This window comes from Dasypus novemcinctus, chromosome X, assembly GCF_030445035.2.
Source record: "Dasypus novemcinctus isolate mDasNov1 chromosome X, mDasNov1.1.hap2, whole genome shotgun sequence".
Classification (NCBI taxonomy): Eukaryota; Metazoa; Chordata; class Mammalia; order Cingulata; family Dasypodidae; genus Dasypus; species Dasypus novemcinctus.
In genome coordinates this window covers 127103817-127120192 of record NC_080704.1, presented here as the reverse complement: position 1 = coordinate 127120192, position 16376 = coordinate 127103817, and the positions used below count along the sequence as shown (strand labels likewise).

Genomic DNA, 16376 nt, shown 5'->3' with positions numbered 1-16376 from the left:
AAGGTTGTGATCTGACACCTACATGGGTATACTGGGAAGGGATAAAATGGGGGTACAGGGAAACCTTTGGATGGGGCTTTGTGGACTTGAGAGGGACTAGGGATGGGAGGGAGGGTCAGATTGCCCAAGAAATTGGGGGTAGGTAGGGGGACCATTTGAACTTAGGAGTATGTCAGGTATGTGGTTGGAATTATAATGTAGAGAAAACTCTTCTGAAAATATAATAAGGAAGGTTACATGTTTAACATGCTTAAGGGGGTCATCTGACACAGAGCAAGCTTCTAGGGAGTGTGTGAGTGCTCATTTTGTCATAGTGGTTATATCATTGGGTAGTGACCCATACAATGAGTGTGAAGGTATACCCACATCCTGGGGAGGACTGATGTTTTCAAACAGAGGGAATTGTATCTCTCAAGAGAATTGGTGGCTCTCAATGGATTTGGGCAGTTGAGTATGTTAAGCCCTCAAAGTTGTTGCAAGTGGCTCTGAATATGGTCCTTCAAGTAATTAGGATTGATTGTAACTGTGGGCCCTAAGGGGAGGGAGAGAGAAGTATTGAATGGAAGGAATCAGTGTAACTGTGGGGCAATGGAAGTGTTCCACAAGATCATGCAATGATGGATATAGGACATGTTAAATTACACCAAAAATGTATAAAAGTTTATAGGCTAAAATGGAAACCATAATGTAAAACAGAAGATAACTAAAAATTTAGAAAATTATATAATCTAAAATATAAACCATTATGTTAACCCAGAAGTAACTGTGTTTGAAAGCTATTGTTTCAATATCTGTACATCAGCTGCAGCAAATATAATATGAACAGGTAAAAAGATTATTGCTGCGGAAGGGATAAAGTATGTGATGTTGGATATGTGGAAGTACTGTATATTATCTATGTGAATTACTGAGATCTAAAACTTTTGTGAAGAAAAACTTAATAAGTAGAAGGAAAAAAAAGATAGGATGTAGACACTGAGGAATAAAGGGAAGAAATTGCCTTGCCACTGTACATACAGGGCAACACCTATAGCAGTGATGAAAGGCAAAAGGTCAAAAACAAAATTTTTTCATTTTTTGATACCCCAATTTATATTTACTTTATTTAATTTTTCTAAATTAGTATGTATTCTACATCTAATCTTTAATCCCATCACTATATTCCATTTTACTATTAATGGAACCTGACAATATATTAGGTTTCATTTTTAAAGAGGTTTCAGACCATAGAGAGGTTCAACTATGGCAGGGGTGGAACACTGGTGTGGCGTGTTATTGATAGGGGGCACATGGTTGGGAGGGAGTTCTCCAGGGCATGTATATAGGATATATAAAAATGTTTAGATATTTTCATGGTGGTTTCGGTTAAAAATGACAACTGAGGGAGTGCTGAGTTCCTAACCAGGGGAGCTCTGTCACATTCCTCAATGGAACAGCAACAAATCCCCAAGTGCAATGGCAAAGACCAATAAAGATGGATGGTCCAACAATGACCACTTGATACAGATTGTTACAATTACGAGCCTGTGCACCTGAAATATGAACTAGGCCCAGAGCTGCAGGGTGGCTAAGAGTTACTTCCTGAGAGCCTCCATGTTGCTCAAATGTGGCCACTCTCTAAAACAAACTCAGCATGTAAATGCATTAGCTTCCCCCCAGCGTGGGACATGACTCCCAGGGATGAGCCTCCCTGGCACTGAAGGATTACTACCAAGCACTAGCTGATGATGTGACAAGTAAAAGACCGTGAATAAAAGGGTCAACTCAGATCGGCAGAATATCTCAGCCTACATGTAATATCAGGTGTTAAATACTGCTTTATGACTTTTGATAAAAGTGGGATATGGGAGGGACAAATGAGTCTATATGGCTATGAGTCTCCAAAAAAGAGTCGGGAGGATATCAGAGGGGTAATGCACACCTCAGGAGGGTCCCAGAGACAGCCAAAACAGATAAAAGCCCAGGTACTGGTTCTCCTGAGCACTACAGAGACCCACAGTTCTACAATCATGGCAGATAGCTCTGGAGTTCTGTGCCACGTCATTTGGCCCTATTTTGGTGTTTGTGTTCCTGAGTGTGATGGAGTTGGACTCAGATATGACCTTTCTACACATGCCTCTTCTGTTACTTTTACTGAACCTGTGGTTGGTGCTGGTATTGTTGTATACTCAGGAGACCTGAATCTCTGGACTGTCCACGTGACAGCCAGACCCTGAGCCTCAGCAGAGTTGCAACTCTTACCCTCTGGTTTATTGGACTTACCCTTGCCAGCTAACAGGGAGGTGAAGAAGGTCAATCACCACACTAGAGAGCCAAGAGTGCATGCAACTGCAAGCAGGAGAATTGCATCCATCATCCATGTGGAATCTAAGCCCCCTCTTGATATAGAGATGGAGTGGACATAACCATCCCATGGTTCACAGGCTGGAGGAATAAGGTATGGACTAGAGTGGACTTACTGATATTGTACTATGTAACTATTGTGAGTAGTAATGGAAGAAATTGTAGCATTGATGTGGAGAAAGTGGTCATGGTAGCTGCTGAGGGTAGAGAGACGAAGAAGAGATGTGATTTTGGGGCATTTTCAGGACTTGGAGTTGTCCTGGGTGGTACTGCAGGAACAGATGCTAGACATTGTATGTCCTACCGTGGCACACTGGGTAGACTGGGGGAGAGTGTAAACTACAATGTAAACCATTATCCATGTTGTGCAGCAGTGCTCCAAAATGTATTCCCAGGTGCAGTGAATGTGCCACGATGATGGATGGGGTTGTTGATGTGGGAAGTGTGGAGTCAGGGTGGTGGGGGGCATATGGGGACCTCATAATTTTGAATCTAACATTTCAAAAAAGTAATGAAGGGAAAATTAATTAATTAATTAATTAAGGAAGCATAGAGTTCCTAGTTTCATATAATTGGCACTTTAACGTCTTTCTTTTTTGCCAGCACCTAATATATTCTATATCTCCACCCCAAAAACACAATAATTTCCTTTAATTTACCAGTAGCTTTCAAAATTTTAAAGTTACATATTATTCAAACTGAACAATTCCACTTTTAGAATTGTCCCCCACAGTTATTCTTGGATAAGTAAGTATATGGATAAGGAGATTCATTGCAGCATTGCCTGTAATTGAAAAAGCTGAGAGATAACCTAATTGGCCAACCACAAACACTTTAGGCCAGGAGTTCTATGAGCTTGAATTGAAATCCAAAAAACATTATTCTGTGGGGAAGTGTTGGTGCGGGTGTGATACATTTATTAAATTATACACAGTATAGTGTGGACCTAGTAAGGGGCCCATGGTTTTCACCTGACTGGGAAAGGGGTCTGTGGAACAGAAAAGTTTATGAACCCTTGCTTTAGGCAAATCTCATTTTATTATAGGGAGAGTTTTCAGCAGTAAATTTCATGGTTTCTAGTTAGCATGTACAAAATTGAAGTTCTAACAATGTGACCACACAGTTTTAAAGTACTAAGTAGTGGGAGCAGATGTGGCTCACGCAATTGGGCAACACGTCCCACATGGGAGGTCCTGGGTTCAGTTTCTGGTGCCTTCTAAAGAACAAGCAGATGCCGCAACCAGCAAAATGCTGCAAACAAGCAGAATCCACAACTGCCACAAAAAGCAAAAGCTGCAACAAGCAGATGCCTTAACCAGCAGATACCGCAGATGCTCCAAAGGGTAGATTTCGCAACCACGGCAAGGAGCAGGCATCACAGCCAGCAGATGATGTAGCCAGTCGGGAGCAGAAGTGACTGAAGCAGTTGGGCACCCCCATCCCACATGGGAGGTCCTGGGTTTGGTCCTCATACGGGCAGACAATGAGCAGACAGATGAGGTAGCCATCTTGGCGGGGGGGGGGGGGTATAAATAAAGAAACAAACAAACACAAATATTTTAAAAAGTTATAGAAGTCCTAAGTGGTGGCTTCTGAATAAATTTGTTTTTTTAAAAAATTCATTCATTAATTGAACATCTATAAAGTGCTACTTTGTGCCAAGCATTGGGGAATTCAAAGATGCTAGCACTTCACCTATTCCTGCTCATTGTTCTCTTCTTCCCAATTGCTTGGCCATCTTATTATTCCCCACCCTAATGACCTTATGCAGTATTTTCACAATACATATGAAAGGCAATTCTCATAAACTTATTGCACGTTAGACCCCATATCTAAATTTTAAAAGAGTCACTTTTTGCCTTTATGAGAATATTCACCTTAAAATCACCACCTCTTTATACAAGATGAGCTATTATTCTTTCACCTCTATTTTTCTGAATAACAGCAACAAGAGATGATTTACCAGTGGAAAATGGAAAAGAGCAAGAATGGGTGGTATAATATTTGTGTTTACAAAGGAAAGGGGATATTTGTCAAAGATTTGATATTTGTGCATATAAACCTATGTTGTTCATTGTTGGATAAAGAAAAATATACATAATCCTGTTCTATAATAAGCATGTAGTGTGTAAATAATTTTGGAATAAAAATATTTCTCTCTCTCCCTAGAGAGAAAGTGTCTGGAACAGATAATCACCTTGAATTTATAGTTCTGTAGATGCAGGTATTATTTTTAATAATTGAAAAATTGTGATTAAAAGATGTTTAGACTGAGGTTTGTATTATATATATATATGTATAGGATAAATATCCCTAAAATGCGTTCTTCATTATGTTATGCTTTTTGTTTCTTAAATCCATGAAGCATAATTTTAAATAAAAGTTTTATTTGAAGCCATTAAAATATGAAGGGAATAGAATAATCATTGCTATTTTTTCTTGTTGCATTACATTATTGTATATTAGAAAGAGATTTGTATGTGTATCGTCATGATTTTTTTGTAATGAAACATTTCTGTCTTTGAAACTGCAGACTCAGATTTGCCAAAATCTTCCCTCTGGTCCTCCTTATTAAATCGCGTATTTGTCCCCTTTTGTTACTTTTCACCAGTCTATTATAATCTTAAAAGCGTTTCATTCTCCTAAGTGTAGACCAAAGGAACAGCTGCCTATTTGGCATCAGTTGGGGTCATCAAGGGAGTGGGTGGAAGAACTAATCAATAGGCTTTGTTTTCACTGAGTTCTACCACCCTCGGAGCTGTGGGTGTGAGACTATTGATTCTCCAGGAAATCTTTAGGCAACTGGGAACAATTAAATCTAATGTTGGTACTACCTGGGCTCCTTTATACCAAAGATAATTAAATCTTGAACTTGAAACATGAAAGATAATTGGTCAAGCATTAGCTGTGTACTAAATACAGGGCCATTTAAAGCACAATCCCTGCTTATAGGTGGTGGAAAGGAACTCCTATCTTGCAGGTAAATGCACATGCTCTCCAGCTTTCATTCTCAAAAAAAAAAAAGTTGTCTAGATAAAGCATTATAAAAGGGCAATTAAAATATTTGCATTCCATATGGACAAGAATATTAGTCTCATGCCATAATTTTGCAGATGGGAAAATGGAGTTTTTTTTTTTCAAAATAAGGTAGAGGTTGATGTTTTTGTAAATAAGTGAAAGTATATATTCCTTCCTTATTTGTTCTTAATCAAAATTAGTCTTAATTTTATGTTTTACCTACATTGAAATAAGTATACATTGTCACATATCAAGAAAGGTTTTCTGTTTTATTTTTTCTTCTGAATAATTTTTCTATTGGCTTTATGTTCCAAATATGCTATGCCCATATTAATATATATACAAAATTTTAGCATACAGAGATTTCTCTACCCATTTTACCTTGATTAGTGGCTCAACCCTTGTTTTTGTTGTAGGGCTTTGATCAGCTTCGACTTGAAGGATTGCTTTGTGATGTGAACCTCATGCCAGGTGACACAGATGATGCCTTCCCTGTGCATAGAGTCATGATGGCATCTGCTAGTGATTACTTCAAAGCTATGTTCACAGGTAGTTTCCCTTTATAAACTCTGCATCCACAGTAAAACAATGTGAAAAATCTGTGTTTAAAACCTTTTATTTCTAAAGTGAAATTCAATTCTTTTGGGCTTGCCTTTACAAGAAAAAAATGTTTCAAAAGTAATATATATGAGTAGGTATGGTTGTGGTTGGCACTTTTAAAAAATGGGCAATGGATGTAACTTTTTTATACTTCTACATATCTTTATTTTACAACTTTTATTTTCCAGATGCATACATGAATTAGTCATCAAAGACTCTAGGTCTTGCTAATATAATCTTTATCTATCAAAGAATGAAGTGACAGGAGAACATTTTGGAGCACTTGCATTATATGTGACCTCCATTAGTAAAGATATATTCCTTTTTAAATACTCTTTTAACTGCAAAATATACAGAAGCCTAACTCTTGGCATGAATGTTTACATAGAATAAGACTTTTTCTTGATTTTATTACATCTAATTAGCTGCAGAAGTGAGTTTGACCCTAATTAAGTTATCCACCTTCATGTAATTGAATGTCTTTTTATTTAAGGTGGAATGAAAGAACAAGATTTAATGTGCATTAAGCTTCATGGTGTGAGCAAAGTTGGTTTAAAGAAAATTATTGATTTCATTTATACTGCAAAGCTTTCTCTTAATATGGACAACCTTCAAGACACACTGGAAGCTGCCAGCTTTCTACAGATTCTGCCAGTTTTGGACTTCTGTAAAGTATTTCTCATATCTGGGGTAAGATATTTTTGAATTTTATTTTTTCCCTGGTATGCTGTGGTGTACCTGTTTAGCATAGGAATCATTAATCTGTTGCATAGACATGTGAAACTTTGCCATTAAAATGCATTATCGTGTAGTGTGTAGTCTAGGAACAAACAGAAAAACAATGCAGGTACATTTTAATAATATGAAATCATTTATTAAAAGCCCTCTGTGTAATCAAATGATGCCAGACACTAAAAGTGTTCGATAATGATATATCCATTTTTTTTTACTTTACTTTTAGACAAGTAGGCTTTTTAAATGGAATTATGTGGAAAAAAAACTTGAACTTCTAGAAGTCTTTTAAATTAGGCTCAGTGATATTTTTCTTCCTTTAATATGGGAGCTGGGTCTTAAGAAAACTCTTAGTGTAAACATATAAGGATGTAAGTCTTCATTCCATAGAAACACATCACCCACTGAATTGCTTTTAGCCCTTTTTAAAATAGCAACAGTGCTTCCAATCAATGACCTACTTATGAGTCACCCAGTTTCTGAAGAACAGTATCTTATTTTAGTTGAGACCCTTAAATTCTGCTTTTGGGAAACTAAATGCCTGGGTTGTAGGGAAATATTGCCAAGTTTTCAAGAGCTTACAAAGCTTGTTTTTGTAATTTAAAATTATGCTTTTGTAACTTAAAATTATGCATTTGTAATTTAAAATTATGCAACAGTACATTTTTTCCTTTTTTCATCTCCTTATTTTTTTATTTTTTTATTTTTCAATATTCATATTATATTTGCTGCAGCTGATATACAGATATTGAGATAATAGCTTTCAAACCCTGTTCCTTATGGATTTACATTATAGTTTACATTTTAGCTTATAGATTTTTATACATTTTTGGTGTAATTTTACATGTCCTACATCCATCATTGCATGATCTTTTTTTTTTGTATGAAGGGAGAGAAGTTTGCAACAGTACACTTTATTTTTTTATTATTATTATTTTTATTGATTTTGTAAAAATATTACATTAAAAAAAATATGAGGTCCCATTCGACCCCACCACCCCCACCGCACCCCTCCCCCCCCCCAGCAACACTCACTCCCATCATCATGACACATCCATTGCATTTGGTAAGTACATCTCTGGGTATCTCTGCACCTCATGGTCATTGGTCCATATCATGGCCCACACTCTCCCCCATTCCATCCAGTGAGACCTGGGAGGATTTACAATGTCCGGTGATTGCCCCTGAAGCACCATCCAGGGCAACTCCAAGTCCCAAAGGCGCCTCCACATCTCATCTCTTCCTGCCATTCCCCATACCCATCAGCCACCATGTCCACTTTTCCCACTCCATTGCCACCTTTTCTCTGAGGTCCTTGGATTGGTTGTGTCCGTTGCACCTCTATGTCAAGAGGAGGCTCAGATTCCACATGGTTACTGGATGCAAACCTCCTGCTTTCAGTTGTAGGCACTCTAGGCTCCATGGTGTGGTTGTTGCCCTTCTTCAACTCCATCTTAGCTGAGTGAGGTGAGTCCAATAGCAACAGTACACTTTAAAGATATTTTCTATTTCATTATGTTGATGGATAACACATTTTTCTATAATTGGTTTTTAACTCATATCAATTTTAATCTTAGTAAGAATTGTTGTTAGGCCTTTAAAATAACGGTTTTTAAACATGAAGTCTTCTTTAAAACACTAAGATCCAAGAGAACATGTCCTTAATTATTGTATCAACAAACTACTCCTTATCTTATAAAGTCAGTTAGTAGCTAATTTAACTGGGTTGTTCAAAGTGTTCCTTTTGTTTCCATTTTTAAAGTACTCAGCGTATTGTCTCACGAAGTGTTAACTTTTAAACTAGTAGCTATTTTTAAGGGTTTTATGGCAGCATGGTTATATTGTTGATTTGGATTGTTCTGTAGGATGATGTCATCTGTATTACACAAGTAGCCCAAATGAAGCTTGTTAATTTCCTGTGATACTTTACTCCTTGTCACCATTACTGGATTTGGGTACCAAAATTTCATTTTAATTTAATCATATAAGGCCCTTCCCCTCAAAAGCTGTAAGCATCTTTCCTCTAGTTTTGTGCCAAAGGCATCATACAACACTTCATTTCAAGGGAAAAAATATTGAATGTATTAAAAAAATATGTCTCAAATCCAATGATTACTTTAGTAATAACACTTAAGGCCTGCATTTAAAGACTGTTAACACTACACTGATTTTAGCAACACATGGTCGTCCTGAGCCAAACTAATTGGAACTAATCATTAGTTAGAGGCATTGTTGATCTATTTTCTAATATGGAAGTTTAATCCTTATAACTTCAAGTGTTGATTGTGACCAATTCTTAGCCTGAAAGGAAAAGACTAAACTGGAAAAAGCACAATTCATGAAAAATTATAGCAGTAAATAATTGTCAAAATAATAGTATTAGAAAGTAATTTTGTACTAGCTAACTCTATATAAAGCAGTTATTATTTAAAGACTATAATTTTGCAATATTGGCACATTTCCAGTAATTAGAATGTTGGGTCCATAATCTGTTGTATACATTTATTATAGCTGCATGTTTTAACCCTTTGGAAATTTCTTGTTTTTCGTAACCATTTATTATTTTCTTAAAGATTATGTTCTTCATTCCTGGTGTCCTCTGCAGACATTCTAAAACCCATTTTTAATGGAGAAAAGGCTTCTCCCTGACCAAGCTTACTTGTGGTATAGGTTATTCCTACCTCTATCAGTTTTAGACCTTTTTCCCTATGAGCATTTAGGTAATACTGCTGTTTTTAGCACCACTCTATGTTACTTACCCTTCATTCTGTTTGCCTTGGATATATCTGTGTGATTTTACAGTGAAAATCTTCCCTCTCAGAATCCATGATAATTTTTCAGAAAATTTCCTAGATTAGTTCCAAGAATGTGTGAAATCCAACTTTTCCCTTATTTTTTAATGTGTTCCATTTCTTAGTTAAACCTATGTACAGCATTGCTCTATAATTTCCCCTTTCCTTCTCAGAAATCAAGTATATCAGAAAAAATAGTATCCCTGAGTGTCTTTTCTACATATAAAAAGTGCAAGTTTCAAGATACTGTAAAGGAGGATTTGTTTCTTGTTCTCATATAAGCTAAGTTATAGATAATTTTTAACAGAATGGTTTCATGTTTAAGGACTGTGTGCTGAATCCAAATGTTTTAGTGTAAATGGGCTTTATGTGTTTAATGATAGAGTGACACAATAGCTCAAAAAACCAAAACCATTCTTGGGTTTGAACTTTTAGAAAGGTAATTCAGCTTCTAATACCATTCTATTCCATCTCATACTTCATCATTTGTGAGGATGAAGGAGAGTAGTGGTACGTATAATCTGAATCAGCAAATAACCCACAAAACATTTATATATTTTTAATGATATTTTTAAATAAAGTATTAAAACCACACTAGACTTTGGAAGAATAGAGACATTAGTTTTTTTATAACAGAGCATCAGGCTTTTTAGAAGAACCATCCCCCTCCTTTGTATAAAAGCAGCCCCCTCCTAATATTGCCATTCTTTGCGGTACTGCTTTTCTGTTAGTCATAATTAGCATTATAGTTTATAGGATCTGACATTTGTGTTCTTGCTATGTTATATTCTTAGCAGTGTGGAAAAGAGGAGTATAAAAAAATACAAAAGGATGCCAATGAAGTATATAAAGCAGAGTAGGTAAAAATTTCCATAAAACTAAAACTACTAACCTTCATACACCATGGAGACAATGAAAAATTCCCTTTGTTTAGTTACATACCTGTGAAAATTATGTTAGTTTTGTCCTTATGACATTGCAAAGTACAGCATGCTAAATACTGTATAGCTGTTCCCTGATTTACCAAGAGGTTAGTGTTACATAGAAGGCAGCCTTTTAATTGGCACTCAGCATTAGGAGTTGCTGCCAAATACAGTAACAGTGAAGCCCAAATGCCATTGTAATAACTAACATTGCATTCAATAACTAACATTGTATCCAATAATGAATGTGCATGAAAGTGCAAAGGAATAAGAGAGTTGGGTTCCCAAAGCTAGAGACCCCATCAGCCCCAAGATAATCTTTTAATCACCTCAAATGTTATTTAAAAACTGAAGAGAGACAAAGAGAAGGAGATTTTTTTAAAAAATTAATTATTCCCTGTTCTCACCAAAAAGTCCCTTCTCCATGTCTTGTGAGATTCTCATCTGTGAGGAAAGCTGGAGAGAAGATGTCTGTTGCATTCTCTGTTCCCTAAAGTGACTTGATTGATTTCTTTCTATTCTTTTTCTGTGAACCTACATTCTCTTTGCATTTGTTGTACTTGATGCCAGGCTATCATTTTAATAAACTATATAGCACCAATTAGAATTTGGTATATTGACTGTCTGAAAAGTCCCCTAAATTTTGCCAGTTTTCTTAGTCTTCCTATTTTCTTTGAGAATAAAAAAGCAGATATTTATTTTCTTAAATGGGTATTTCTTTGTATAAGACACTGAGTTTCAACAGAACAACATCACAGATTTCTGATGAAACCTGCCATTCAAATGCCAAATTATGTTAATTGAAGTGTCTGAGTACCTCAGGTGTAATTTAAATAATTTAGTAGTATTGGAGCAATAGGTAACTATATATTAATACCACTTCCAAAATGATGATGCTTGGAAGTGCCTTTAGGATGACTATGAAGGTTGTTTGCTTACAATAGGATACTTTAAAATAATTTATATTAAAGAAACTTAAATGTATACTTGGTATTTTAAAAACAATTTCATTGGCTTCTATAAGTTTCTAGAAATTTTGTCCTGTGTTGTTTCCCTATCCTTTAAAATGGTAATTTAATTATTTGGATTAACTTCTGTAATAACACTGTTTTCAAGTGTGCTTTCTCTGTAATTTTCTTCAGGTAATATATTCCAGTGAAAATAGAGTTCTTTCTACTTCTGAGATTGTTTTAAAATATGCTTTGAACTTTGTACTATATATTTTAAAGTATATTCTATTATATATATAAATTTCATTAAATGTTTTGTTAATTAAACATGTATTGTTTGATATATCTAGGTGAAAGGTTCATGGATCTGCTAAGAATCAAGACTGAAAAGTGGATTCAAATGAACCATAATTGAATAATTGTGTATTTTTCCAAATGTGGTTTATCATTATTCCATGACTATGGACCTGCTGATATTGTTAACTCTTATTCCAGGCTTTGCTTCTTTAATTCCTATATTCTATGATTAACTTTTGTGGCTTTGATTACATGTACTTGATAAAAAATAAGTCCCTATTACACATTTTTCTTATCTAAAACTCTTTAAAATTAACAAGCTTTTAGCAATTTACTATTATAATTTTGTAAGTATTCTAGTTTTAGTTGTATCTCTCACTGCAGCTTTCATTTTTATATGACTGTTATTTGTAGTATTTTACCTTTACTATGTACCTGTACATGAACTATAGAAAATGTGTAACCAATCTATCAAGATGACAACAATTTGGAAGGTTATAAAATACCATTTTCTGGCAATTTCTAACAAAAGCATAGGCAGTTATCTGTATTAACTGGAGGGTTTGTTAAGGTATTTTCCCATTCTGAGTCATATGTATATAAGCATATTCAATATAGAGAAGGTATTTTCCTAATGCTTTTAAATGAAAGGTAGGTTTCCTTATCCTGTTATTTTAATATTTGCTTTCTTTTTGGATGAAGTTAAAGAGGGAAAAGAGGAAGGAATCAAATACCTTGAATCCATTTCTCAATTATAAACTGTGGTTCTAATTTTTAATCTTGGTTTATTTCATGTGCTATAAATTGGTAACTAACAATTGGTGACTAACAGTTGGTGGCATCATTTTGCCCAGAGTTCTCATTCTTTGTTATTGTTATTAGTAATCATATCTGGAACCATGAGAATCTGCACACTTAGGGATTATATTTGTATTGCCATCAATGTTTACTTATCCATACCAATGAGAAGTATTCAAAAGTGCAGATTACCCTTGCTCTGGGGAAGGGCTATTTCCTGCTTGCCTTAGGAAGGGTCTCCATTACCCCAAACAGGAATCCTTTCCATTCAGGTGATTTAGACAATTAGGTATGGACTATAACTCCATTTACTCAACTTTAAATTGTATAAATGCAAGCCTACCACTCCTAAAATTGGAATAAAATGAATTTTTTATCAGCCACTTAGAAATTTAAGGTATTGATGCAGTGTTAAGCCAAGCATTTCTAGATGCCCATGACTTATTATTTTCCTTTTTCTTTTATATTACATTTATGTTTTAGGTTTTTAATATATATATAACTGCTAGGTATAATAAGCAAATGAAATAATTCTTTGATGAGTTTTTCAAAGCAAATCAGCTGCTTTAAAAAACTTAAATTCCTCTTGAGTAAATAGCTATGAAAATAGCTATGTGTGTGTGTGTGTGTACACTAAGAGATTTTAGTGACATTCTATCATAACCAGACTGTTATTTTATACGGAGGAATAATGTGCTTAGTTTCCTTTTAGCTTTTAAGTAAAATGACAGTAGAAGTATTAGCCAATTTTCATTTAACCATCTGCCAATCTATTAACATTTCAGTTGCATTGATGAGGTTTGTCTGACATTGTTAACACACACCCTGACAAAATTTAAAAAAACATTTGAATCTTTTACCTGTAATCTGTCTCTGTGGGTGTATTCACACACAATGACATTCAAATGGTAGGCTTGTTTTGTGATTTATCCTTGCATTATTTTTACTGATGTTGATAATCCTATTTTCATGCTGACCAATGAGTTATTAAAGCATTGATAAGCGGTGTAATTGAAGAAGGACCTCTCCATAGCTTCTCTCCTTTGCCTAATTTCTACTATTGGTATACTTTACTCTGTTTGGAAAAATTGTCCTGGGCTCATTTTAACTCCAGGCAGGGCTAGAACATGCTGAGAGGAAGAGAATGGCTCAGAATTCTACATTGCCCAAAATATACCAGGACCTATCTAAACTGCAGGAGAAATTTGAAGTAGATACATCCATTCCAACCCTCAAGGAAGTGATTCCCTTGCTTATACTTTCAGATAGCTAATATGGAAAAGAACTTCACCATCAAAATAACTGTCCTATTAAGTTTTTTCATTACAAGCAATAAATTTTGAAGGAACCAAAATGAGTGATAATAATCAGTGATGCCTGATTACCCGAATGGAAAATTGAGGGATCAGATACTAGAACTTTCTGTTTGTGGATCTGCTAGCTGAGGCACTTTTAAGAATAATGAATGAGAACTGGATCAAGATGCACCATAATTAAATAACCCTCTATTTTTCCAAAATTTCCATTTGAAAGTAGTGGTGCTTTAATTTTTTTTTTTTTTTTGGCTCATTAGGTCACGTTAGACAATTGTGTTGAAGTTGGGCGGATTGCCAACACCTACAATCTGACAGAAGTGGATAAATATGTTAATAATTTCGTCTTGAAGAATTTTCCTGCATTGCTGAGCACTGGAGAGTTCTTGAAACTCCCTTTCGAGCGTCTTGCCTTTGTGCTTTCCAGTAATAGCCTTAAGCATTGCACTGAACTTGAGCTCTTTAAGGCTACCTGTCGCTGGCTACGCCTAGAAGAGCCTCGGATGGACTTTGCTGCAAAATTAATGAAGAACATACGATTTCCTCTGATGACACCACAGGAGCTCATTAATTATGTGCAAACTGTGGATTTCATGAGAACTGACAATACTTGTGTGAATTTGCTTTTGGAAGCCAGCAATTACCAAATGATGCCGTATATGCAGCCAGTTATGCAATCGGAAAGGACTGCCATTCGGTCTGACACCACTCATTTGGTTACACTGGGAGGAGTGCTGAGGCAGCAGCTGGTTGTCAGTAAAGAATTGCGTATGTATGATGAAAAGGCCCACGAGTGGAAATCACTAGCCCCCATGGATGCTCCAAGGTACCAGCATGGCATTGCCGTCATTGGAAATTTTCTCTATGTCGTTGGTGGACAGAGTAATTATGACACAAAAGGAAAAACAGCAGTCGACACAGTCTTCAGATTTGATCCTCGATACAATAAATGGATGCAAGTTGCATCTTTAAATGAAAAGCGCACCTTCTTCCACCTAAGTGCCCTCAAAGGATATTTGTATGCAGTTGGTGGGAGAAATGCAGCTGGTGAACTGCGTAAGTGTGTGCATATATTTTAAGCATAGAAACTACTTTCTTTACCCTGAAATTCTTAACGCATAATAAAATAAGCAGTTCTGTAAAATTAAAGTAAAAAATATTAAAGAGTCTTCATTTTAAAACTGTTTCTCTAGGAAAATAATGGAGACAATCTATATGCTTGACCTTGCATACAGGTTTCAAATTATATGATAAATAAATCAATATGTTGCAGAATATTTTATTTGTATAGAATATATGACTGTCATCTTCAAGGCTCAACTGAAAAAAATGTATGTCACTAGTTTAAATTCTAATAGAATTTTGGAGAGAAGATTGGCATGTTTCCTCATCTTATATTTTTAATAGCCCTGCATTATATTTTACAGAACATATTAAATTCTCATTACAGAGGACTGATTTGTTTCTTCTTTCACATAATCTTTGACCTGTTACCTATTGGGAGGCCACAAAATAAGATAGTTTTCTTTATAGATTAAATGTAAATGTTCAATATTATCCAAAGTTTGTTTACTTTGAGTATAATGGTTTGTCACTATTAAATTTGAAAATTATTCTCTCTTGATAAGATACCAAAGAGTTTTCTTCATTGGATGGTCACTTTCTGTCTTCCTAATCTAAGATTGGTCTCAACTACAGTTTAACATGGCAATATTTTGGCCATATAGATTATGCGTATATGGTGTAATTTGTTAGTTTTGATAAAATTAGAATATGATAGCTGTCCAGAAAGGAAATTGGGAAGACCACATTTTATATCATGACTTAAATATCATTGTCATTACCATTGTTGTGTGGCCTATATCCCCTTTCTTTTATTCTGTTATAAATAGTTCCTTGTAGTCAACCAATAATCGAGGCTCTATATTGCTGGGAAAGTTTAAAATACGGCATTTCCTGGGGTTAAATTCAGAGTAATTCTCAGCATCTTTTTTCTCAATATTCTAAGCATTAAGAGGTGGTTAAATGGATTTGAGATAAAGATATTTATTAAAAAACAAAACAAAAACAAAACTGCTCTCAATTCTTGTACTTTCCAGTTTTATAAAGCCCTTTCTTGTTAGTGACATGGTCTTAATGTTACTGAACTTTCCTAATTGCAAGGTTTTTCTTTTGTTGGTTATAGCAATATTTTATCTGAGACATGACTATCCAGATTGTTGGACTAAGTAGTATGGTCATGAACTATATAAATTTCCTAATATATTTTAATAAACAGACTTTTAAAAGCATTTTAGTCATGAGGACCCTTACTGTGGAATTGGCATTTCTAGGTTTTCTTAGTCAATACTGATATGAAATTTTCATATTGTTATACCATTTTAAATGTATGGTGTATGAAATTATCCAGAAGATACAAATAAGAACTTGTTGATAGTTTCTTAGGGAAAAAAAACAATTGTATCAGACAGTCTTTACGATTTCCCTTATAATTATAGTTCATCACCCCTGGCAGTCAGTTACCATTTTGAAACTTTTCTCAAAAGAAATAGCTCGATTTTTCAAAGTTGGTGCTTGCCTGTTCATGGTATTATTCCTGTTAGATACGCA

The 16376-nt window shown here is 35.1% G+C and overlaps 1 protein-coding gene across 6 annotated transcripts in view; it reads left to right on the top strand.

The window, feature by feature from the left end:
* KLHL13 (kelch like family member 13) overlaps positions 1-16376 on the top strand; it is a 393060-nt gene that overhangs the window by 360992 nt on the left and 15692 nt on the right. For all 6 annotated transcript variants that reach the window (XM_058291764.2, XM_071213232.1, XM_071213233.1 and 3 more), the window contains 3 exons: positions 5778-5910; positions 6455-6651; positions 14027-14822. In XM_058291764.2, the coding sequence (XP_058147747.1) occupies positions 5778-5910; positions 6455-6651; positions 14027-14822 (1126 nt within the window). The remainder of the gene's footprint in view (positions 1-5777; positions 5911-6454; positions 6652-14026; positions 14823-16376) is intronic.